The sequence below is a fragment of the Haemaphysalis longicornis genome, unplaced genomic scaffold, assembly GCF_048455015.1.
Source record: "Haemaphysalis longicornis isolate Haplotype H1 unplaced genomic scaffold, Haemaphysalis longicornis Haplotype H1 scaffold_1, whole genome shotgun sequence".
In the NCBI taxonomy this organism is placed as follows: Eukaryota; Metazoa; Arthropoda; class Arachnida; order Ixodida; family Ixodidae; genus Haemaphysalis; species Haemaphysalis longicornis.
Window position 1 is genome coordinate 200,070,958 of NW_027526203.1, and position 26,491 is coordinate 200,097,448.

The 26,491-nt window shown below is 48.1% G+C and overlaps 1 protein-coding gene across 2 annotated transcripts in view; it reads left to right on the forward strand.

Moving 5' to 3' along the window:
- Window positions 1-26,491, forward strand: part of Lim3 (Lim3 homeobox protein) — a 242,266-nt gene that overhangs the window by 170,935 nt on the left and 44,840 nt on the right. The window contains exon 1 of one of the 2 annotated variants that reach the window (XM_077672740.1): window positions 3,012-3,353. The exons of the other annotated variant lie outside the window; for it this stretch is intronic. Within the exon in view, the coding sequence (XP_077528866.1) occupies window positions 3,272-3,353 (82 nt within the window). The 5' untranslated portion in view covers window positions 3,012-3,271. Of the gene's footprint in view, window positions 1-3,011; window positions 3,354-26,491 lie in introns of those variants that run through there. 2 annotated transcript variants of the gene reach the window in all.

A 26,491-nucleotide genomic window follows, 5' to 3' on the forward strand; every position in this document is an offset into this window, starting at 1 on the left:
AGCGTCTTCTTGAAATCTCTCCTTTCCCCTCCGTTCCCGCTCAATAAGGGCAAACGACGCTCTTTGCTTCGATACTATACCTCTGCAGAGCTGTGCCACGTACGCAATCGTTTTGTAGAGAGAAACGTGCCCAGCTTGCTGCCACTCAGCCACGGAGCGACGTGAAGGGAGCATTGCGTACCAAATTCAGGAGCCAGCCTTGCTGAAACATCGGCATAACCTCTCCTCGATCCCCGCGATGCTCTCGAAGAGAATCAAGAGTGCAGTCGACTGCCAATGGCTGCTGGTGGTTTAAAGATAGATCGGCCAAGGTAATCATATTATGACGCAACACAGGGCAGGCGATAATTTGGAGAATGAGATGGTGCGGTAAACAAGTGAGCAAATTGGAGAGGGCATGAGAAAATAATGATTGAAGATGCTAGTTCGATGTAATTAATGAAGATTCGAAATTTCGCTAAGGGTGGTAATAAAGTCTCCTTTTTATGAACAGATTTCCAGACTGCGCAGGTCGTTGGTGAGATGATGTGAACCCCCATCCCCCAGACGTAAGAATACTACTATTTTAAAGTATTAGCATTAGATACTTGAAGGACGTCAATCCACATTCTCACGTTGCATCCTTTATATTGCGTTCTAGATATCATAGCTTTCTAGTTGACTTTCACTTATGAAATAAACAAGCCCATTCCTGTTCAGAGGAGGTGTAAACGTATCTCCTGGATATTTTAACTCGTTGCAAGTACCCGGCTTCAGTGATCTGTTATCGTAAAAAACCCTGCAAATTATTTTTCCCTGTGACTGAAAGTCACCTCTAGAATTTCCTTCTACTTTGAGATTGCTGTTTCTTATTCGGAAACGGAAGACATTATAAATCTGTGAAATGAAAAGAAAGTTGTTGGTTGCGTTGAATCAATGCATAAGAACGGATGACCAGCCCGACTATGATAAGTCCATTAGGAAGGCTGGGAACTTAGTTTTTTTTCCTGACAGCTTGGCTGTCAGTATAAATTACTAAGTAATAAGGTGAAAAAAGCATCTCAAAAAGTTGAAAGCTACTCCTCACTTGATGCTTTGCGGGGAAGGAAGCTTCCCGAAGCGAAAAAAAAACGTATTATTTATCTTGTGAATACACAGATGGTTGCCCAGGATTCGCTATATTTCCATGCAGACGTACGGAACCTTCTAAAGGGATCAAGGAGACGAAATACAACTTTTCTCAGTTCGAAAGAACTAGCCTTTGATAACTTACCCGCCTCCATTCACACACCGAAAGACGTTTTCTTTTTTCAACCCAAAACAACACAAGAAATATGGAAAAACGTCCAAAATTTTGTGCTACTGTGACGGGATGACTCGTTTGTCAACCATCTGAAGGGTAGTTTAAACGTGCTCGTTTAATAAAGTAGAATTGTTGTGCTTTTCACAAGACCAAGTGCACTTATGTGCGTTGTATTGACTGGTTTTCCATTCTTGCATTCCTTTTTTAGTGTTTGCAGGTTCCAAATTTCGTATGCTGTGTATTCTGAGTAATTGTGTTGAAATTTTTGGAGTATTTCTGTAACACCTCCCTCCGTCCCCATTTTAATGCTTGCAAGGGCCTTTATAGTATCGAATAAAAAGAAAAGAATGAAATAAGGGCGCTGTGCTGCTGAGCCCAAGGACGCGGGTTCGATTTCCGACCGTGGCGGCCGCTTTTCAGATGAAAGCGAAAAGCAAAACCGCCCGTGTGTACAATATTTCGGCACACGTTAAAGATTCCCAGGTGGTCAAAATTATTCCTTTGCCCTCCCCTACGGCGCGCCTCATCGCCCGTGTAGCGTCGGCGCGTTAAACCCCACAACCAGTCAATCAATAAAACCAGGAGCGACGGATTAGAGGCCAGCACTAAAAACGAAGTTATCAGTATGTTAAGTGCACGTTAGCATTCAAGGGGTACAATCTTCGTACCTTGTCTAAATATGGCAACAAGCCCAATAATTACTACACATTTTGTTACCCTAAAATATTCAGCCAAATATTGTATCAGAATGGGAACATAGCGGCAAATTTAGTCGAACAGAGGTAGCAAAAGAAATTCTGTACGCTGACTAGCGCAGACTGCCCCATTTGACATAATCTACCGCACGTTAGCTAAAGCCGATAACGTCGGCAGTGTAGGGTATAGGTCGCCCCTGCATATTATGGGCAACAGTATCGTCTAATCACTTCGCCCTTCGCTTTAGTGAGGAGTGTTCGCTTTTCCTTAGTGAGCTGTGGGTCATGACAATCGCTATGACCATAAGAATTCCCTGGCGCACGAAGATGTGCCACTTAATGTCACATTTTCGCTTTGAACCAGGCAAACATAAAACTCTTATAATCTAGTCTGTTTATTAGCCCGCAAATTATCAAGGCAGGATCCCGCTCGATAAAATCACTTCATCTGTTCCATAACAGTTTCTGGGCCTTCCGCAAGTATCTCTCCCCTCTGGCATTTAAATGTACTCCAACTAGTGGAGAATGAAAGCAGCAGTGCGCTCCTGAAGAACCCGAGCCTCGCGGGAGCGGTCGTGGATACGCGCAGGAGCCTACAACGCCTTCCAACATGCGACGGCCAACTGTCCTCACCGCTCCATCCCACCCTTTCGTTCGACCTCCTTTCCCGGCAGATTTTTTCCCACTCTACCACTCTCTCTCTCTCTCAACCTGGCATCGCTTGTCGCGATTGGCTGACGCGCGGTGGGATGAGATCGAAAGGGCACGTCCCGTTTTTTTTTTTTTTTTCCTTTCCTGAGTCCCTCGCCCCGGCGCTGTCCTCCCGCTCTCTCCCTGGTCCTCACCCGAGTCCTGGCACCGCGCGGCGGCGCTACCCGCGCCTCTCCCCATTTTTTGGCTGCGCGGTTTTTACGTTTGTCGGCGCTGCGACGCGACAGACGTCCCGCGTCTCTCCCTGGCCCTCTCTCCCCAAATCTTGCACGTGGTGGCGAACGAGCCGAGGGGAAGATTTGTTTCCAAAACGCAGCCGCCAGGCCGCACAGGTACGCAGGCGTGCGCAGAGCTGCGAGTGCCCGGACTTGTTTGCTCGAAGCCTTTCGCCTATTCCTACTGCCACCGGGCAGCCGATACGTTGTGGACATCCTTATTGTTTCTATGCGATGCACCGATGAAGCTTGTTCGCGGTAAAAGTGGAGCTTGATGCAATAGCCGTCGTTTCGGCCGCCGAGCGAACAGTCAACGCTGGTGGAGACTTCGCAACGGAGGTGTCCATGCCTCTGGAACAGGTGTGCCCATGGGTCTGCCGGAGGAAAAAATGACCGTGTCCATATCGCTGTCGACGATGTTCAGCCCATTCTGTCATCCCGTCCTAGCATGTAAGTTTTCGCGTCGATTTTAGACACTTTTCCGCTCCTTTATGAAAGTCATCACTGGCTCCTTTTATTAATGGCTTAAGCTGCTGTACCTCGCCACTATTGCCAACACGCACGGCGTGGCTCAGGAGCCGCATACACAGTTTAGCCGAAAAGTATCGCAAGCGCATGGCAGCTCGGGAGATTCACCCGTGAATAACGGGAACCCAAATCCCGCAAATTGGCCATATGCAAATTGTCTTTTGTCACTGGGAACCGGCGTATCGACGCTTAGTGTAGTGCTTAAGGCAGTGTGTGGGCCTCCACTCTGTCCCGTCAAACATAAATTACGTGTTCAAAGACAGCTAAAAGTAACAAAAATGGCCAACCTCCTAGCGTCAGCCGAGTGAATGTTTGAGGCAATCCGATTTAGGTACTCTTGGCACAGCTTAAATAGGGACGCAGTACAAAGCGTAAACGGCGTCTATTCCTCACTCGTTGTGTTTCGACCTCGTTTACGTTGTAGCATGATCCACAGAGTATAAAGTTGGCAGCACTTTAGATTCATACATCGAAACACTGGTAATTAGGCTACGTGGGGGCGGGTGGTGGAGGGGGGATCAGCATTCGCATGTACGGATGTAACTCTGTATAGTAGTGGGACATACATACGAGCACCACCGGTGGACACCCCACAGTTCCACTCACGATGAGAGATCCCTCTCCCCATGGGGGCGTGTCATTGAACGGAATGAGGAGAGGAATCCTGCTCCATATCTTCAGCAAGATCAATGGGCCTACCATTCGTTTAGCGAGTCAGTAAGGGGTGGATTATGGAGGAGTGTCTGAATGTGTTTCCGCGTTCGGTAACAGGCCCGTCCTCAGTCATAGAAGTATATGGTCCTTGCCACTTATTAAAAGGAGAAATTTATCCTAAATTTTTGTTTCTTCCGCCCCACCGTCACTAAACATTTCCTGCTCAAATTTCATGCGCGAGATTCTAGAGCTGATGCCAGAGTCATTAATGCCTAATTCAAATTTCATGTTACCCAAACTCGAAAACGTTTTTTTTTCTGTGTTCTATGGTGCATGCTACATGCTTACTTTGAAGCCTGAAATGGTACTTTTAAATGACAGTGAATAAATAGCGCCTCTTTTTATTAGTATCACCGACGGAGTCGTCGGTGCTGCTAATAACAGCAGTGCTGCTCCAGTACGGCAAGTCCATAGAAGTCGCCCACCCATGGCAGTGGCTGAGAGTTTTGCTGCAAGTTTTCTTTTTGTTTTAAGGAGGATCGCAGCTGACTAAGCCTCTGTAAAGTGGGATCAACCGAAAGCAGCAATTTTAAATGTCGTTGTCCTCGCAACTGGGTCGCCGATAACGTGCATGAACGATCCTTTCCTGGACCGGAAAGCGCATATGAGAGTTCTACCATACCGTTACAGTGTTTGCGTTATCGTTTACCGTGTTGCCGTAACCCAGAGTTTCAGTCAACCGCTGGAAACGGTAAGACACGTTTAAGCAAACCATTAGCGGTTTCCATATTCCGGCCGCCTGGTGCAGGTATACCGACATTTGATGAATGTCTCAAAGCAAATCACGCTAATTTCGTTGCTCATATTTATTTGATTTTGTTTAAAGTACCTTGAATGTATCACTTTTGTATGAAGCGTTCACAATAACATTGGTTGTTTTGGGAGTACTGTAGTCATCACCTGTAGAGGTTTAAAAAAGAAAACATTTCGGTGGTGCCGTAGTGTTAGAATCGAGGTAATCTAAAATTTACACCCTCGAGTAACTCTGTCGCAAGAAATGTGTAAAAGTTGTTGTATTAATTACTCAATAATCTACCCTACCTTGCCTAGCACATTTTTTGAGCCGCGAAAGCACTTTGCGAGCTCAGAAACTTATCTGAACTATTTGAGGCGGGTGAGGCTTAGCACACGTAGGCGCAGCAATGTCTCTCCCCCATCCTAGAAAAATAGACATTTTTGGTGCTCCTGATCATCATTGAACAATAAAAACGTAACAAACAGCATCAACTACGATTACGTTTATCGGTTGTACCAAGCATCAAGCGCCGTGCTCACTGCATTTGGTGTAATCAAGAAGCGAGGGTGCACTTCGTCTGCTCAGGAAGCCGGCTGGCCACGGTATAGCCTGTACCGGGAAGCTACCGTTCGCGGCAACTACTCGCGCTTGCGCAGTCGACTACACATGCGTGAGCACGGTAGATGGTAGCGTAGACCCGGCAACTACCGTACACCACGGGTAGTCCGTGCATGCTGCTTTTAGCTGCGCGGCTCAGCGTCACTCGACTAGGCTGATGCGTCACCCGTACAGTTGCTCAGACGAAGGAAACGGTGGTGAGGCCATGATCTCTCTTACCTAGCGGCTGTAAGTGATTACAGCGTGACCCAACACTCGGCGCCATGGCGGGGCTCAGCAGTATGCGGCGAGATTTTTCTTGAAACGGTCGCCACCTTTGCTTGGAAGCAAGTGCATCTTCTCATTACGTCCACTTGGGAACGTGATATTCCGCCTATATTGGGCTGATAAACTTTCATGCTACTCTAGTGTATACGTATACGAAAAACCTCTTTGCGTAGGGACTTAATCTGTTTGGCTAATTCGTCATATTTCGATGAGCTAGAAAAGGGAATGCGACAAAACGCATAGACTTCCTTGCATTTAATAGCACAAAGTCGTTTCATGTGCGTTATGCAGAAAATCGATAGACATATACGACTTGAAAATAGTCGCTGCGTGGCTTTTCCGCACAGAAAATGTGGATCAACTCCCTCACTCTAGAAAATAATATGTTCACTATCTAATATCCTCGCCCCAATTCCACATTGCTTTCATTAGCTAGAACTTTATATTTAAAGGATTAGCCTACCTGTCGACAGCCTTAACCTTGGGATCGAAGAATTGCTTGTTATTCGCAAAAATAACTTGGCTGGCGTAATGTAATTGATGGGGTAGTGTAACTGTTGGCTTGAGGCGAACAATCCATTAAAAGGTATACGTAAGATTGTTGTTTTTTAGCAAATCCTGCCAGCTTTAAGTTACGCTCAACGACGAAAAAGTACCGCAAGATGGGACCGAATATGAATAGACTAAAATTAACTGTTGCAAGCAGCTTTGTATTCATTTTGTTCCATAAATAAGGATGTACTAACCGCGCTGCGATTTAACTTTGTCCAAAGTACAGTGTCGTAAGACTAACAACGGTCTAATGAAGCGCTTCCACAGGCCTGTCTGGCTTTTAGGGGCGAAGCCCGTTAGGGGCAGGGGCTGTGGGCGTCCCCTGTCACCGTCGTCGTCGTACTCAACGTCTCATGTAGTCAGAGTACTAAAACTCCAGGAAACTCATTCACGCCTCGCGCTCTAGAACGTAACGCGTACTAAAAAAACACCGGGACACTCGTTTACACCTCGCGCTGGAGCGCTTCGTAACGCGAACTAAAAAAACACCGGGACTCTCCTTTACGCCTTGCGCTAGAGAGCTTCATGCTTCAAAGACAAAGACTTTCACAACAAAGCTGTATACCTCTAACCCCCAACGGTTTCATCTTCGTTGGCAAAAACGCCAAGGCGCCAAGAATATATTTATACACTACATTATTCGCCCCTCCCAGGTTTCACGTTAGTGGAGATGGCCCAGGATTTTTTCATACATCTAGCACCTTGCTGTTGAGTCTAAGGGCGAGGGTTAGAACACGGCCACGCGGGCTGCTTTTCTGATGCAGGCGAGAAACTTAAGCGCCGGTTTGTCGAGATTTTGGCGCGCGTCAAAAGAGCCATGAAAACGAAATACAAGTTGGGTTCATTATAAAGAATGCCTTGTCCCGAAAGCAGTGATGCGAATTTTACCGCAGACTTCAAGCAAATAACCGCTCGAGATATTGAGGAAAAGAGATGAGGCAGTGGCGACTCCATAGCCATTTTCCGGCAACGTCTCTATGACGACACAGAATCTCGTTTGTACGATTCGCGGCCTATAGGCTATAAGCCATCGTCAAGAAACATGACTGGGCGGTTGTAATGGAACCTCTCCATTTGATCGTACTATGCTTCAATGGCAACTTGCAGGTAACACACTAATAACTATGTTTTAGTGCTGTGCCATATTACCATATTACGTCGCTGAAGCGAAAAATTTGAAAGATTTGCAAAATTTCTTGAGTTTTTTTTTTCGTTAGAAAAACATCTTTCATGGCTGCAATGTAGCTGAGCGAGTTACGAAAGGCTATTTCTTTTAGACTGAACAAAGTTTTTTTTGTCTTCATTGCTCATTTAAGTTCCTCCAGGTGGTATAAATTACACCGTGGGCTTACTCTACGGCGTGTCTTATAGCCTAGATGTAGCTTCGGCGCGTTAAACCCGGAATTTTTTTTTTACAGTGGGCCTGTATATGGCTCAATTCTCTAGAGTTTTTGAGTCATGGTCTGTCAGAAAAATACGCTTTGCTTCAAAGCCAACTTTCTCGCGGATGCTCTGTTGCTCTCAGATAACGCATATACCTTGGTGGAAAAAAAATGATGAAATTGGCTATTAAGACGCCTCTCTGATAACGCCGAGTTTCATGCACTTGTAATATTAGAGTTTCATACACGGTGTACTTAGTTCCCCATAGAGTTGTGAATACTCTGGATTTCCGTCTGCTGTCAATAAATGGTGTTTTACGGAAGGAGTATGCCCACAGAAAACATCTGTCACTATCCCGAAACAAATTACATGACACTTAACAGCAAAGACAACTACATAACTGTATGAAGTTTTATCTCAACCCGCATTATTGATAACTATCAATCGCAATTTCAATACAGGAAGCCGCGCTCCCGAACCAATTCATGGCCGCACCACAAAAACCGTCATGGAACGGACAGCGTCATGTTTGGCTGCTAGGATAAGCTGCAGTCCTTACAAGTCTTATTAGGCTAACTAACTTGCTTAATTGCACATGACAAACAATCCTATTTTGTTGCTTGCAATCGTTTGGATGGCTCCCTGGTCACAGCGGTCGCAAATAAAGTGTTGGAAGACTGAAATTTAGAGCTCATTTATCATTCGTTTTTTGCTGCAATTTTAAATGCAGAGCATTTCAGTAACTCACGATGTCACCCGCGTGGACGTCCGTAGTCCGCACCGCACCCATCCCTTCTATATAAAAAAAAATACTACCCGGCGCCCGGTTTCGATCCCTCGACCCTGCGGGCGGAACGCAATGTACATGGTGCTCTACCCACTGCGCCACAAAGCCGACACAGAATGGGATGCTATGAACGCGCCTTATATCGTTGACTGATTCAAATTACTGCTGACGAGCGCTCTCTCGTCAGCAGTTGCCACAAGTGCAACAACATTAACGTAACGCAAACTACTTAACGTCGTGCGCCCCCGGAAATGCTCTGCATTTGATCGTGCCCCTCGCGAGGGGGATGTTTCACTGAGTCTTCTCTCGGTCGCGGGACCCGTGGCGCCATCTGGCGGAGGCGTGGCACAACTCGTAGCACTTTCTTTGAAAAAGCGCCTCGAAAGCGCGGCAAATATGAAATAGTTTGTTGTTATTACAACAGATTTTTCGTCCGATGATGTGATCAGGGTGGAGTGTAAATTATTTTTGTTTGAACACCCAACACCTTACAGCCATGTGTCAGGATAAGTAGACCAGTACGCTTGGGGACGAGCTTGTTACAGCGACAGGTGCCGATAGTTTGTCATAAAGAGTACCCTCCATCATTGCGGATTTTATTCACCCCCGCTTCGTGTGAAGAATGAAATGTTAAAAGCGCCTGTTTTGCGAGGGAGGTCGTTTTGTTCCTTTGGATCTCGTGAGAATGTGGAGCGCTGAATAACCGGTTCAACGTAACTTTCCCCAGTTATTCCTTGCTTGTAATGATAAAGTAAAAGTACATATTTATTCCTCTCCCATTGTTGCTTTAATTCCAAGACACTTTACGGTGCTCTTTGCAAACGTGCGCTTGTAGATATATGCCAACTGTAGGTAATGTTGTACGAATCGAGTAGCTTTCCTATTAATATTTCCCAATTTAGTGATGTTCAACCAAATATAAGGATCCGGAAAAAATTCAATGATCACCTGAAATCTCAAAACGAATGGGTTGTACGTGTATAAACAACAGTTATCCAGCAAAGGAACTCAATCAATGCGCAATGCGCCCCCTGCGTGAGAGGCATCGGACCCCAGAAATACGCCTCAGAAAAACGCGCTTGATTGTCAGCATGGCGATCTGCTAGGCAGAACCTCCACAGACTGTACTCGCCGAATAAGAAAGAAAGGTCGTGAAACATACCACCATGGGCATACACAACAAAGTATTCCATTGAATATGGGCCCCGAAAAAAGTTCTTCTTGAAAGTTCTTTTCGGAGATGTTCCGGAAAAACGCGGCACCTTCAGAGTAACAGAGAAGCATGCCAACTTTATTTACGGTCTCCACATCAGCCAAAATCAATAGGCGCCCCAAAGGTCCATTTGTGCAGCCACAATTCGATGGCCAATTCAAGCTAACGTACTTTAAAAATGAATGTTGTCATCCGTTGAGACATAAGCGCATGTTTAACTGGAATATGTCGTCTTGAGGACCGCGTCATACTAAAGGCTGTGGCTAGCGTTCCGTCCAGACGGAACGATATACAAGTGCTAAAGTTCCGTCCAGACGGAACGGAGCTCTGCGGGTTATCCTTCCGTCCAGACGGAATACAACTGAGAGCTTAGCGTTCCGTCCAGACGGGGCCGGCGTGAAATTTTTACAGTTCCGTCCAAACGAAAGCAAAACCGGCTGATTAGACGCCATGCTCACTCTTCAGATTTGGTGTAGAGGGTGCGCCTCCGACAATGGCACACTTGTACAGTGTTCGATTACCCCCGGACATGCTTTATTTATTTTATTTTTTTTTTATTTTTTTGCGTGGTTGTGCCAGCGTTTAGTAACAGCTAACTTCGCGCCCACTTTACAATTGACGCGGTGAGAGCAGTCGGTCTTGATTTTGCACTCAACCGGCCGATTCGCTACCGCTCACTAGAGCCAAGGCCGACGTATCCATCGCCCGAGTTCCGGTCATCTGTAGTTCGTAATGGTGGTCACTAATTAACGGTTATTTTGGCTAGTCAATGAGCGGAAGCGGTTCCTTCGGCTATGTAAATATCAAGAAAGACTGCTTTCGCTGCTGTTGTGAAGCTGGCGTGGTCGAGGTAGCGGCTTGGAGTTCCGTTTGACGAAGTTAGAGTTTGTTTGGAGACTCGGCGGAAGTAACCGCAGTTAAGTCTAACCGTGGTTACTAAACCTTAACCGTGGTTATCGCAAACTGCGGTTTTGGCTGTTACACGCGAAATTTTAAGTGTGGTGACCGCGGTCACTTGGTTGTGAGCGTAACAAAAATAAATTAACACACTTTTAACTTCACAATAAAAAACAAAATGGAAGCAGTGTAGACAAAAGGAAATATCGTTAAAACAGTCACTTCGGACCCAAACGCAATGCACTCGCGCACGGCGAGATTTAGGAGAGGGGCTTCCACAACAGCTCGCACGGCTTGGTTTTCTCGCGTTTGCTCGGTGTTGGGAACTTTAGGCTTAGTTAGCATCACGGTGGATATGTGACCGCCGGTCCGCCGCTATCTCTGCAACTGCGAATTACAATCCATAGCACAATTTTTCACCACACTAACATCCACTTTCTCTCATGTGGAAGTTCTTTTCCACGATCAGATTGATTTCGAAGAGCGGCGACAAGCTGTTGCTGCCTTGGTCTGTGCCGGTTCGAGCCGGTTTCAGTGCCGTGCGGGCAGGCGCGCCGGCATGTTTGCAGGCACGGCCGACGTGCGCGCCGATCGTTTCCGAGTGCTGAAAACGCCCCATGATTGCCTGCTTTGGCGAACGACGCGCGGAATTGACAAATTTAGCACGGCTTTCGTCGTAGTTGATCGGGTGGATCGGGAAACGAGCCGCTGCTGACTGGCAGTCGCGCTGACTGTGAGAGCGACGCAAAGAACGCAAGCGCCTCTTGGGGGCAGCTTTGGGGCGCCCGCTATTTGAGAACCTTCGTCTCCTCCGAACGCCAGGTGATTTTTTATTTTTTATTTTTTCACCTCCGCTGATGCGCCGCGACTTGTGTCCCAACTGACTTGTGCGATTTTGAGCACGGCGGCTGCGGGAACTGCGGTTAGCGTGACCGAACTGAGGTGGCCAAGCTCAGTGTGCATTAACCACGGTTAGCGGGGTAACCGCAGTATCGTTCGTCGTGTAACGCAGCAAACTGCGGTTTTGTCTAACCGCGGTTCGCTTAACCGTGGTGAACTGTGCCCGTGTAACTAAGGTATTAGTCCGATCGCCTTTGTTAATTTTTACCCAACCGGTCAAACCGCTTCCGCTCATTGACTAGCCAGAATCACATTTGATTTTTAATCACTCTCAATGAGATGATCGGCCGTCAAACGAACCGCCAAGCTCGACCACGCCCGCTTTACAACGAGCAGCGCGACCAGTCTTTCTTGATATTTACCCAGCCGAACGACCCCCTTCCGCTCATTGACTAGCAAGAATAACCGTAATTAGTAATCACCATTACGAACTACAGATGATCGGAACTCTGGCGATGGATACGTCGGCCTTGGCTCTAGTGAGCTGTAGCGGCGCGGCCGGTTGAGTGCAAAATCGAGACCGACTGCTCCAACCACGTCAATTGTAAAGTGGGCGCGAAGTTAGCTGTTATTAAACGCTGGCACAACCGCGCAAAAAAAAAAAATCATGCCCGAGGGGAATCCAACCCGGTACAGGTGTGCCATTGTCGGAGGCGTACCCTCTACACCAAATCTGTTTTTTTATTCTTTAATGCCGGTCTTCGACACAACACAGAAACACAAAGCAAACTTATTCACATGAGCAACTCGAGCGACAAGCCACCAACCTATGAAGGCTGATGTCTCTCTAAAATTCCTTAAGCGTAGTCAAGGGTTCTATCCTTGACAGCCACTCAGGAGTGCATGCCTTGCGCTTCTGGACTCCTACGTACTGGGATATGGACTCACGAAAACATTGCCGCGTAGGGCGGGCGTCCACATCACCGTGGAGCCAGGCCATGCGCGAGCGCCATATGCTATGCAAGGCCACCAACATAACGAGGTCCAAGGGCGCCCCCTCCTCGTTTTCTACCGCTAGATAGCGTATGCCATGGGGGCTCAGCGGGAAATCTTTATGAAGGGTCCTCTGGAGGACATCCCACAACAATACCGCAGCCCAACAATGCAGAAAAACGTGCTCTATCGTTTCTGGTTGTTTACAAATTGAACACTGAGCTCCCCATGGCACAGATATCCCTCTATCCTGCATCCAGGTTCCAACAGACAAGGTGCCTGTGTGTAATTAAAAAAAAAAAGGTTTTCACACCAGGGGGAACCTCCATTCTTTTGACGCGCTTTAGCACATTTTGGCCTGGCCCAGCACGGTAATTATATCTATACATAGGGACGGGGAAAACAACATCGCAAATGTCCTTATACAGTTTTTTGCGTGTCACAGAGGACAGGTACTCGCCAGAAAAACGTGCGAATAGAAAACGGGCCGTCATAACTATTTCCTTAAAATAACCGTACACGCTACCTGGCATGCACCATGGTGATACTACATATTCCGGCATAGCACGCGCCAACCGTGCTTGCATGACACTCTGCAAGAACGGGTCACGAACATCTCGCCAAAACAAAAACCGGTTTACCAGCTGTCGCACATACAGGTGCGCCAGCCCCAAGCCACCATCTCGGACTCTCCGAAACAGGTTTGTTCTGCTGCACCTCTCCCATGTTGAGCCCCAAACGAACACCGCAAATACCCGGTGAAGCCTTTGGACGTTGATTCGCGAACAATGCAGTACCTGCATGATATACCAAATCTTCGTTACAAAGAATAAGTTACATGCCGTGGCCCTTGCAAAAATGGACAACCTTGCCCCCTTCCATTTCTCGGCTTTCTCCCTCAACGCCTCTGTCTGGCTACACCAGTATGGTTCACTATCCCTGTAATATTCCAGTTCAACGCCCAAGTACTTCACTGGAGTGGTGACCCAACTAATATTAGCGAAGGTTCATTTGATTGTAGGGTTTAACGCGCCGACGCAACGCAGGCGATGAGGCGCGCCGTAGTGGAGGGCTACGGATTAATTTTGACCACCTGGGGATCTTTAACGTGCGCCGAAATCTCGTACACACGGGCGTTTTTGCTTTTCGCCTCCATCAGAAAAGCGGCCGCCGCGGCCGGGAAACGAACCCGCGACCTCGTGCTCAGCAGCGCAACGCCTTAGCCACTGAGCCACCGCGGTGGGTTTAGCGAAGGTTGGCGGTGTTGATGACCATTCCCCATGCCAAAATCCTAGGCACTTTGTCCAGTTCACAAAACTACCCGTCACCATGCCAAACTTTTTGACAGTGTCAACTACCAACTGAACGCTTTCTTCGTTCATACAAAAAACGGCCACGTCGTCTGCGTAAGCCAAAAGTTTAACTTCTGACTCATGCAGTCGGAAACCTTCGATGGCGCTATTTCTGATTATACTCATACACAGGGCTTCAATGTATATGCAAAACAATAGGGGGCTGAGGGGGCAGCCCTGGCGCACCGAACGCTGCACTTCAATTGGGGCTCCCAACTTTTTGTTCACGATCAGCCGCGTAGTGCAATTGCGGTACGCCAGGGCCACTCCATCTTTAATTACAAACCCAACGTTCACATGGTCCAAAATACAAAACAATATCTCGTGTGACATACAATCAAACGCTTTTTCCAAGTCAATCTGCAGCACTGCCACTCCCGTGTGCAGGGTGTCGCAGCACTCGAGGACACACCTTGCTTTATGGATATTTGTAAAGATATTGCGACCCTTAATTCCGCACGTCTGATGGGGCCCTACTATTGGTTGGACAACACTTTGAAGCCTTTGTGCCAGAACTTTCATAAAGATTTTGTAGTCGACGTTTGTTAATGATATTGGCCGGTACGACTTGACAAATTTAAGTTTCTCCGCTTCATCTGTCTTAGGAATGTGGGACGTGGAATATGATGGGGGCAGTGTTTTAATATCATACACTGCATTAAACATCTTCGTTAGCACAGGTACCATTTCGTATTTAAACATCTTATAAAAAGCAGCGCTTAACCCATCCGGCCCCGGCGACTTTCCTGGGTTCAGGCTTTCAATAGCACATTTCACTTCGTCTTCCGAAATAGGTCGTTCAAGCCAGTCCTTCATTTCGTCTTCCAAACGAGGCAGCCCGTCTATGAAATCCCGCTTGACGCTTTCTGCGTCCACCAGTTTAAGCACTGGTCGGCGACTCTGGCTAGTTTCGGTTTCAAAATTGGGGCGATCCTAGCGGCAGGGTGCTGCGGCGTGGCCCTTCCCTTTCCCTCATCGTTTCTTTCTTTCCACACAACGCATGCTTCCGCGCCTCCTCACGCATGCGCAACAGCTCACCGGCGCCAATACTTTTTTTTCTTTCTCTGGGCGCGCACGGCGGGCCAGTTCGGTTCGTGCGTAAGCGAGCCGGCGTGCGAAGGGCTGCGCGGGTTGCCTAAACGCCTCCACGGCCTGAAAGTTTCGCTGCATTATAAAATATATACGAATGTATTCTAAATATGGGGCCGCGGGAGAAGGAGCGTCACCAGTCCTGCGCAGCTCTGTGGTGCAGCAACACAGGGCGAAACAGTTCGGCCAAGTTTCTCGTCTTCTCCAAAAATGACAGGTAAGCAAATTAGCTTTGTACAAGTTATAGTGAATTCCTTAGAAGCCGACCGATTGCACTCTTCTATTTTCACTTCGCACATGTAACGTGAAGTTAATGAGGCATGTCAGTCGTCTTGGAGTGGAAACTAATGTGCAAATATATCCCAGCCTTGCAGGTACACAAAGTTTTAATAGAAGTAAACGCGCATTCGGCGCGCAGACTCTTGCTAGTAAAGGGAATTTGAGGCGGCATTGCCGTTTTGCGATTGCCTTAGTAACTGCTTGAACGTCGATTCAGGATTCTTATCGATGTATTTTTTGTTGTTGTTTCGTGCAGTGGGTTTGAGTCTTGGGTGGGGTCCCAAGTCGAGGACGGTTCGAGACTTCATTGGACGTTTCCTGTGGTGAATCACTTCAACCCCTCGAAAGTTATCACGCTGCACCTGCTCACAAAGAAGGCAAGCTCAACTGTACGCGCTTCTTGTCATTGACTGCGTACCTATTACCACGGCGATTGTTGGCGCGGGGTGGCGTGCCCTAACCAATTTTTACGGTGCCATCTTGCTCCAAAACGGATATTTGCGGCAAAACTGCTGCCAAACGTTGCTTCAGTGCTCCGAAAAATCTGACGTAAAACCGCGGTGTTCAATGCCAGTCAATTTCTACAGGGAGCAGTGGAAGGCCAAGCCGAAATACATGCGTTGTCTGCAGCTGCCATTGCAAGCGTTTCGCTCATAAAAAAAAAAAGGTAGCATTGCCGGCTTTGCTGTTCAATCTAACCTGCGCGCCCGCGCCATGTCATCTTATCGCGAGTGGCTTTGCTGTTCCATAGTTGTAAAGATAAAATAGATATCGGACAGGATGAGAAAAGAGGCGCTGCTCAGACACGAGCTAGGGAGTAGCGTGTGACAACCTAGCCGATATCTGCAAGTAATGAGCTCGGTACATGAGGCTTACAATACAGGAAAACTTTTTTTCTGCGCGTCCCCCCCCCCCCTTCATAATCAGACTGTTCACGCGCCATTAAAAGAAAAAACGGGTGCGCTCGATTTGTGTTGCGATTGTGTTCTGTATTATACGACTTGGTTGCGCATCATTTTTGTACGCAGATATAATCTAAAGCAATGAGTGGTCAATAGTGCGGTTATTATGTTGCAACAGTTTTTTTTCGCTGCATTTTGTTGGTGTGAACAAGATTTCTCGGAAGTGTATGGTCGGGTCAACGCTTCCTTTCAGAGTTTGCGTTAACTGGCCCAAAAAGCAGGCGTTGAAGCATACCTGTGCGTGCTTTCTTTTAAATTATAGGTTCCCGTTTACTGTGTCTCTCAACCGAAACGAATTTTTTGAATGTCTAAAGAACATTCCCGTCTCGAGGCGAGCCCAAGAAATAAGTATAAATTGAGTGGAACTTTCAAGTTCTTTCCTTCTTCCGCCGAGGTGTGCGCGAAAAAAATATGTATAGCGATTAGAACTTTCGAAGTTATTCTTGCGTAATCAATTATTGTGTACCTAAATGTGCATCTTGCACGTTTTTTTCCTATTCTGCAATGTTGCATGCCTAAATTTGCATGTCATATTTTTGCTTAGAGTCCAACAGAGTGTACATAAAATGTATGAGCATTATATTTTGTGTAGTGCATGTGTTTTCATGACTTCGAATCAAAGATGTCTTCATATAAATTTTGAATAAAAGAAAAGCGAAAAGAATGTTTGTGTAACGCTCCAATTATTATCGCCACAAAGACAACAATTCGACACCAGAAAACATACTATTACCAACATGTTTTCTTCGTTAATTTTGTTAAACACGTTACCGCACACACATACCATACGACGGGCGGCGGCCATTCCGAGGCATCGCCGCCGCTCGTCCAACTTTCGCGCCTGGTGCCATTGCCGAGCGGCCCATGAGCAGCGACCGGCGGCAGGTGCTGAAGTTGGGAGAGCGTCGGTTGCTGCGGCCGGCGCGCGGCGGCCCGGACCGGCAGCCGCGGTAAAAAATGACGTCATCAGCGTCCGCGACGTCACCAACCTCCTTTCCCCCTCGCCACTCGTTGCCATGACGATAAATGCAACGTTTTTCAGAGGCCACGTACCACTAGGGGAAGATTTGGCGCTGTTGGCGCGAATTACGCGGGACCACGGTGGATGCTAGAGAGGCCGCCCCGTGGCTTAAGGGCGAACAGTGCTTGGTAATACTCATAAAAAGCGTTATCGATTTCGCTTTTTTCACTCGTTACTTTACCCATGTAAGTTATCTCCTTGATCTGATTGCGTCGTGCATGTGCTTTTTCTATTCCGAGCGCATGCTTTCTGGGCACCTCACCTACTGCCCATTGCTCTGCTGTCGCGCGTACTAGGGTACCGCGATAGCGTTCTTCGTCAATAAGTTCAAGCTTATGCTTTATCTGTGCAATGTCGTCCTTAAACACCCCGGGCATTCTGCCCTCCTCTAACGTTAATTTTTGTAGGTTGTTTCTAAGCATTCTTTCCTTTTTGGTTTCTTCATATTTAATACAGCTACACCGTTGTATGGCTTTTATTTTTATCTCTTGCTTGCTTAACTCCCACAGCGCCCCGATGTCACTATGTGTTCCTTTAAGTTCGGCAGTTTTCTTTCTAACAAACGTCTTAAATGTTTCGTCCTCCAAAAGTTTAGAGTTTAATTTCCATAGGTCCCATGTAAAGGGGACTCTTCTTTCTTGCCCCAAATCCTGCACTTTACCAAACAATGATCGGAAAAGGAAACCATAGCTTTGGCATTTCTGTATTAAATCCAGCAAAACGTAAATCCTATCCAGCCTCGCGTGGCTGAATCCTTGAAAGTGGGTGAATCGGTCGTCTTTTTCCCTGTCTAGACATTGTCCGACATCAACGAGTCCATAATCCGCAACAATTTCGAATAACAAATTAGTACTAGCATTTCTATACGCGTTGTTACTTGTTTTATCCCCGCCAGAAAGTACGCAGTTGAAATCACCTGTTAAAATGAGCATTCTGTCTGTATCGACGTGTTGCCTGAGAGTCCCAAAAAATTTTTCCCTCTCTATTACAGCATTTGGAGCGTATACACAAACAATTCGAAAGTTCACATTATCAAGGCTGCAATCACACACAACAAGCCTGCCCGAACGACACGACGTCACACCCTCCACAACCAGGCCCGCAGTTTCTTCAGCAACAATACACATCCCGCGGAAATCCTCACAGCATGACTTACGCAAGCATAGTACCTCGACGTGAAACGACGGAACATGGCCTCGGTCTCCTCCTCGCCCTCGACTTTCGTCTCCTGAACGGCTACAACGTCAATGTCCTGCTCTGTTAACAGACGGTAAACCTGACTTTGCTTTCGACGTGTCGACAGCCCCCGGACATTTAATGTTGCTATGCTCAGGGACCCACTCACTTCTGAAATTACCGTTCCCTTCTGAAGGCTACAGACCGGGCGCATGGTGCTTATCTGACACGTGAAAACTACGCTACGCGTTCTTAAACGGCGCCAAAGCATCTGGCGGAAGTTGCTGCACCGGCGGAGTCTCTGGAGGCCCCGACCGCGATGGGCGTTCGTTCGAGGCTTGGATAGCAGCCGTCGCCCCTGGTTCGTTTTCAGTGGCGGCTCCTCGCTGCTGGTTGTGGTTTCGTGGCCGCTCCCTTCACCCGACTTGTCGAGGCTGCGCTTGACTGTGCCTCCTGTACCACCTAGCGTCTCCGCGGGCTGGTGCTCGGCGTCCCCCGTTGGCGGCTGAGACGCCGCTGCGGCCGATTGCTCGGCGTCCCCCGTTGGTGGCTGAGACGCCGGTGCGGCTTGGTCCTCCTGCGTCCTAGGCTCCGAGCTCTGAGAGAAATCCGTTGTGCTTGTAGTCTCCTCCGCAGTCGACTGGTGTCCCGTGCCTTCCGCAGCCGCTTCCGCCTCGACCACGTCCATGAGGTGCTCGTCAAGTTCCTCGCGTTGCACAGGCCCCGTGACCGCCGCGTAAGTGCGAACGAACTGCGCTTCCGAGTGGCCGAACGCCGGCACCGGGAGCAGCGTGGCACTTTGCAGTCTCTGCGGACGTGACCCGTTCCCTGGCAGCGAAGCCATTGCATCGGCCGACCCGGTGCGACGAGAAGGGCCAGCACCCCAGCCACCCGAATTTGATAGGGCAAATCTTCCAAAGTCACGCCAGATTTTAGCTTCAGCGTCACCACCCTCGTCGTAGACCCTTTGTCAAGGACACCTTGTACTCGCCATCTTTCTTTGGTGATCTCGATGACCTTGCCGAAGTTAGCGAGCGCTGCCCGGACGTCCTCGTCATCAACGCCGTGCAGCAGCCAGTGTAGCTTAAGCCTGACTTGGTGGTCTTGCGGGTCGATGACGAGACACCGGCGTCCCTTCACCTCCTGCTCGCCTGCCGCTAGCATTTTCTTTGTGGCCTCGGCACTCTTGAAGGTCACCGCCCACACGTGGTTGATTTGGTACGCCCCCAGCGCAATCACGTCGGGGAGCAAACCAACACGGGCGAGCATATCTCGGAAGTCCTCTACACGAAACGGTCGGGCTTTCACGTCGCCGTGAAGAAGCACCGTGTTTGAAACAATACGTCCTGTAGGCAACTGAGGCAAAATAACTTGATACTCACTATCTCCCTTAGCATCTACCCTGTTTCCGCGGCCGGCCTGGGCCGCTGTCGCCGCTCCGACGGAGCTCATGATTCCGCGTCCGCACGCTACGGTGGCCAGAGGTGAGCATGGCGTCTAATTAGCCAGTTTTGCTTTCGTCTGGACGAAACTGTACAAATTTCACGCCGGCTCCGTCTGGAAGGAAAGCTAAGCTCTCAATTGTATTCCGTCTGGACGGAAGGATAACCCGCAGAGCTCCGTTCACTCTGGACTGAACTTCAGCACTTGTATATCGTTCCGTCTGGACGGAACGCTAGAAACAGCCCGTTTCAAGCGCTGATAACAAAGCGTAATTACGGGTTTTCTATTTGCGTTTCATGCCCTGTTTCGATGCCCAGGCGTCGGAAGAAAAAATATTCATGGCTTGTAGACGGACAGACAGACAGACAGACAGACAGACAGACAGACAGGCAGACAGACAGACAGACACTACTGAATGCAGGATGGTGGCGATGAGTCAGCCACCTCTGTCAGGCAGCCGCTCAGGACCTTGATGATGTGGGCCGCCCGTTCCCGTTGCTCTTCAAGGCTTGTGCTGCATTCGGGCATGCGTTCCCGAGCCGATCTCCGTCGCCTGCGTCATGCGTGTGGTAGCGTGGTGGTCGAGCGCGGACAGCAAATGTTGCTGCCTTGAAGATGAAAATAAGCCGAAGGCAAACTTATCTGCTTTACTGCATGGCGAGACATGACCCGAAGCAAGGCAAGAACAATACCACGACGGGCGAGGTTACAGTACAGGACTCGAGCAGAGTGACAGCATGGATTCGCTGCTCCAACAGGAATGAAATTCTGCGCCTGGGGCCCCCCGTATTTATAACCAAAGCGCCAACGGTCAAAACAAGCCTTCTCTCTGGTTTTTGCACACGGTGTGACATGGCACAGACACACACAACGCTCTTTCCAGAGTTCGTGAGGGGTCGATGGTAGTGGCGCACGCTGAATCCGAGAGAGGGGAGAGAGGAGGTCTCCGCAATGGTGTCCGCGTCCTTCGGGCATGTAGCCACACGTCGTGTTCACCGCCGCCGAAGTTTGAATCACGCAGAAAGCGAGGCGCCTTTGCGCCGGCCTTTCCCATGGACGTTGCAGCGTGTTGGAATCCGTTGGCTATCGCTGAAAGCCTGTCACCGACACAGAGGCGCCCATTCGAAATGCGCACGTACTGGATGCTCCGTCACAGAGCACAAAAGCGCTGCACGAAGCTTGCAGCACAGCGGTGCGCTGATTCATAACACTTGCCACAACAGCCGGGGCCACCCTCTCCCGTGTGTGATTGTGCAGGAAGGCGAGGAAGGGGGGAGGGGGGTGGCTGCTCCAGGGAAGGTGGTCTTGGGTATAAGGGGTTAGGCACCAAGATTGCGTTAGAAATTCCGCATTGCTGAATACTTGGTAGTTTTGGGTATCTGGGTTGATTTTTTTTGGGGTGTGCAGCATGCGGCACGAAGTATATTTCACCGCAACAGGAAAACACAACAAAAACAAAATTTACGCTGCTCTTGCCGTGAGAGCCTGATCTCCCAGGCCAGAGCGGCAGCGTCCGCACCAGCGTTCTGAACTAAGAAGACGCCAACCACCTTTCTTTCCGGCTATTTTTTATGGGCTCAAACAAATGTTCCTACAACACCATCAACAACAACAACCCCGACGTCAATGCTTCAGGCCCATGCGCATGCGCAAATGACACATATCCACTCGTGGGATTGACAAATACTTTACTAGGAATATCTGGAGGGCCATCTGGCCCCCGCGTGCGTTGCGGGCATACGTACCCACGTATGCCCGCAAGGCACATGCCTTCATTTAGGCTTGCACTTTGGGGTGATCGCCTCCGAGCTTTTTAATCAAATTTATTCGCGCTGTGAAACCAATTATTTAACAAATGATTTGCCACCAATTCCGGCCCTAATTAGTGACGGACCTTCAAACCGACCGCTGGGGCAACTACTGAATGACATCTCCGGCTAGGTTGCTAAAGAAAGTTACAGTCCTTCCCCTTAAAAGGAGTGAAGCAGAACACAGTGTGAAGCTGGGATGTTTTATGTCCTACAATGAAAACACCCAGTAAAGAGTACTTCTATATACACAAGCCCTTCCGAAGCTAAGAACTTCTATCTCCGGTTTGAAATCCTTTTCAACAAAACCGATAATACTCATAAAAACTCACCAGTGCTCTCACCACGTCTCAACCATTAGCTGTAGATTATTAAGATGCCACGTTCATAACTGTCTTCATATTTTTATTCCTGGCAGCGCTTCTTAAAACAAAGGGCAGAAAACGCTGCTTATGTGTACATAACTTCAAGGCCGAGTAAGCGGCAAGAGAGAATGAGCTATGAATGACGATGACGAAATGTGGATATTGATGGACAACAAAAAGATCGACATGCAGCCAATGCCGCTGCTAAAATGAGAAAACGGGACCACTGAGACAGCGACAACGCAAAGCATGGTTGGCGCGGTGTGAGAGGTGCTTGAGAGAAGCGCCGTGTTCCGGGCTTTCTAAGCCGGAGCAAGGCATGCGCATCGGGCCGAGCCTCGAGTTACGAGGATACGCCCCTAAAGCATTCCTAAAGAACCACCAATAGATCTCATTCCATTAATTTAGAGTATTTGAATTGCAGTGATGCCCCAAATAGATTAAAGAATTAGAGGTTCTACCCGCTTTAATTTCAGCGTGAACAGGAAGAACTACTGCAAACAATGTGAAAAGCGCGATGAATTTAAATTCGTGCGAATGTATTGGAAGCGAAGTTCGCATGCAGTCTGCTAACTTAGTGTGTGCGTCGTGTCGTTAAGTCCCGCTGTGCATATACACAAACTATTTTAAAGCTCGGTGATATCCGTGTACCCATGCGTGTACGTGTGGGTCCGCCGCGAGTTTGATTAAGTCCAGATTTGTCTATCCTAACCGCACTTATGAAAGTCAAGCTCAATCCGGGAAGTGGCGCTTCATCACTAGCGTCTACCACCCATTTGATCACCACTGGGACAACACCCCGGGCATTTCGCCTGCATTGCGGGAAACCGCCATCGATTTGTGTGTAACGAGTCCGTAACGTCGACTTCTGTGTAACGAGATGTGTTAGCTGTCACGTTGATTGCACATTAAGTGTATTGCCGTCGGTGCTATTGTTGAGCAGTGAAAACTTATTCGATAGCCCTCACACTTTCATTCAGTGCTTATATTGAATCGGCTTAAACTGAAGTTGGTCAAATTGTGAAAGCATTGCAGATTGTAAGATGAAGCAAATATGCATTCAATAAAACACGGAGTGAACATATTTTTGCCTGTTTTATGAGAATTCTGCTTAAATTTAATTATGTTGGCTCATATTTTGACTTTTTCGTATAAAGTAATGCCTAAAGGAGCCATGAAGACAAAATACAAGTTTGTTTTATTCAAAATATTTTGTGTTTTATAGTGTCCGCAGCGCTTGTCCGGACGCAAACTATGTTTTATTCACTGAGAAATTAATCAGCTTATGTTAAAATTTTGATTTTCCCGCTAAACCATGTGTTTTCGTGGTCTGCAATGACATCACTGCAACCGACCGCTCTGCAGCCGAATGGAAAGCCTTGTTTACCGTTAGTCAACCTAGATGGCGCCATCATACCGTGGCAAGCCGTTCTCTGCCTCTGGTTTGTTTTTGACCGCATTTGAACCTGGCTTGTTTTTGTTCAGGGAGAAAATAATCGTTTCGTGAAACAGAGTGCTCACTCGACAAATATGGTCACGTGAGGCACCGTTGCTTGCGCCAATCGTCCAGTGTCGTCTAAAACTACCCCAAAGCCCCGCAGTCTTGTGCAGCTAAACCAAGCATAGTTCGCGCAGTACCAACAGCAGTACGCATCGGTACTTCTATATTTACGTGTGCTTTCGTAACTTTCACTGGCGGTCCCACCATTCTTACTGCTTTAAAAAGAATGTGCCCTAAATTTATGCGCAAATAGCTCATTCGGCAAGCTTATAAGATCAGCCTAATTTGCGTTTGCTTTTGCCGGCCTCCGCAAATCGCAGAGCTGGCTGGTATGACATCATAGGTTCTGTTGCCGGAAATCAGTGAGTGGGTCGCATGGCCTTTCCTTTTTTTCCCTAATTATACAGCTTATTTGAGCGAAGTTTACGTTAAAAGTGGTGTAAGTATTGTTCTAACGAGGCAATCTTTTGAATGAACCAAACTTGTGTTTTGTCTTCGTGGCACCTTTAAAAGCTCGCGGTCTTCTGCATTATTTAGTGAACCAGGATTACAGTAGGTTCGGCTTGAGGGAAGCCAGATGCTTTATGTCTGGAGCCAGTGAAGACCTTGAAAGGAGACGGTGGGGGTGGTAAAATTTCAGTTATTTTAAGTGCCAGGAGGTTCGTGCTCGAAAGTGTGAGAAGCGCTCAGTCCAGGGATCCTGCGGCGGTTGCTGTCTGCGTGTCCGGTCCACTAACTGTCGCTGGTCATCCGGGTCCGAGCTGCACAGCGCGGACTCCCACCGAAGAACCCTGACTCGCTATGAACAGAATGCAACTGACCTTCCGCAACACCCGCACTATCGCATGCTTTACTCGTCACATGTAGACCGGGATACGCCTGCGTTAATGCAAGTAGTACATTCACTGTGGAATGAAAATTAACTGTTAAATCTGCCTGGATACCTTCATCGGGCGAGAAGTTATGCTTCTAAATTCGTTATTTCAATTGGGCGCGCACATGACAAGTGCAAGCATATTTCCTTGCACTCTTATTCTCGTTCTCAGCTTTACCTTCCGAGCAAGGTAATTCTTTCGCTGAAACCGATCCAGTGCTTCTATTTAAGATTAATAATACATCCACCGCGTTAGCTATGTGCCTGAGGCGTTGTGGTATCGCGACCGAGGACGTGGGTGCGTTCCTGGCCGCGGCATCCGTTTTCATGGTGCAGGCTACAAACAAAAACGCCTCCTATGTGTAGGAGATTTCCGCGCGCTTCGCAATTCATCCGAATAAATATGTCTTGTTCAGTGATTTTTTTTAACTTTTTACCGGGAGGATGAGTCGAGTTAAAGACCTACAGACGGACGGACAGATGGACGGACAGACAGACAGACAGACAGACAGACAGACAGACAGACAGACAGACAGACAGACAGACAGGTGGACGGACGGACGGACGGACGGACGGACGGACGGACGGACGCACGGACGGACGGAAAATCTTCGCATTTAGGTAGCCCGGGAAAGACTAGCGTTATACACAGTTATGTGAAGCCCTACCTCCCGTCCGAAACAACGGCACTCCGCGTCAAAATAGACAATGAGCGAGCGTCAAGGTTGTCGGCGTCACTGTAAGCGGGGTATGGCTAGAACGAACTCATCGAGCTGCGGTGGCCAACGGGAGTCCCTGAACGCCACATGAGGGAAGTTCGGGCGACTGCAGCCCGGCAGTAGTTGAATTGTGGCGCCACACCTCGACGGAATACCGAGCTTAGGCCAAAGTGCGTACGGCGGTCCTCTCTCTTGTCACGAAGTACACGCCCATTCTCTGCAACCAGCCACCATTCCCCTTTTCGTTACTTTTTGAGAGGAACTTCGGCCAGTGGCCATAGTTGTATCTAATACTTGGGCTACACGGCAACTGTCAAATGACATTTGAACGCTCCCTTACAAGTGCACCCTATGCATTCATAATGGGGGACTCGACAGAGAATCAGTTGGAAGGCTTTCGGGATCCTTTGAAATGACCGTGTTGCACAGGTGTAAAACCGTTTTCGCTTGAAGTGAGCGACTTAACGAAAAAACATAGCTGGAAAAGCAAATTTTTAACTACATAACAGCGCAGTGGGAAGACGCGTAGTGCAAGGGAATCTGAAAAGGGAAGAAAACGGCTCTGCACTGCACGGAACCGAAATAAAGTATGCGTCATCAGGCAAGTCATGTTGACCAGAAGATATGTTCGACACTTTCAGGGATTGCAACGTCCAGCCAGTCTCCCATGGTACGTTAGCTCACACGAATGCCCGAAGCAATATGGCAGGTTGCGGGGTAAAGTCTCAAGCCAACAACAAAATCTTTTCTGGGGCATGCACGTTAAGCACGTAATCAGAGTGCTCTCTCATTTGTGAAGTACAACGATGATCCTCGAATTTTCTTCCTCTGCTTCGCAAGAAGAGCGCGTCGGCAAGGGTAAACTACAGCAGTTTGCAATTTTCGAAGCGAGGTTTTGTGTTCTATTATATACACTGAATCGAATCATCAGCGCTCAATTATCGTTTGCGATCCTCTGTGCCTCTTTTGCCGAGGCCGCACATCGCCTCCTGAACTCTCTCCGACCCACGTAAAGTTGCTACGGTTAAGCATTTCTCGGATTCATCTCGTCTTGTTTTTTCGCACGCGCACGGGGGAAATGACGGTATTGATTTTAGAAGCACCAGAAGACAAACGTTTGTATTGAATTTTACTTCCGTCTAGCTTACCTAATGGCGCGCCCCTAAGCACGGAGCCAGGCCTTGTTAAGGAGAATATTCACCGTTCGCTTCGTCTATTTTGATAAGTAACTAGAACAGCCGGGTAAGGAAACTTAACTGCGATTTCACAGTTGGCTCTATCCCTCTTCTTTTCCGGTTTGATCACACTAGCTGCTAGTGTCCTCGTTCCTGTGAGGGTGCGCGCCCAGTGGAACGGCGGACTCTGCACGACCATCGCTCCCATTTGCACTCCTTTCAGTGTTGCCATAACTGTTCTTTAAATCTTACGGATGAATTAAATCCACGTCAAAACAAGTATTTAGACATTTTTG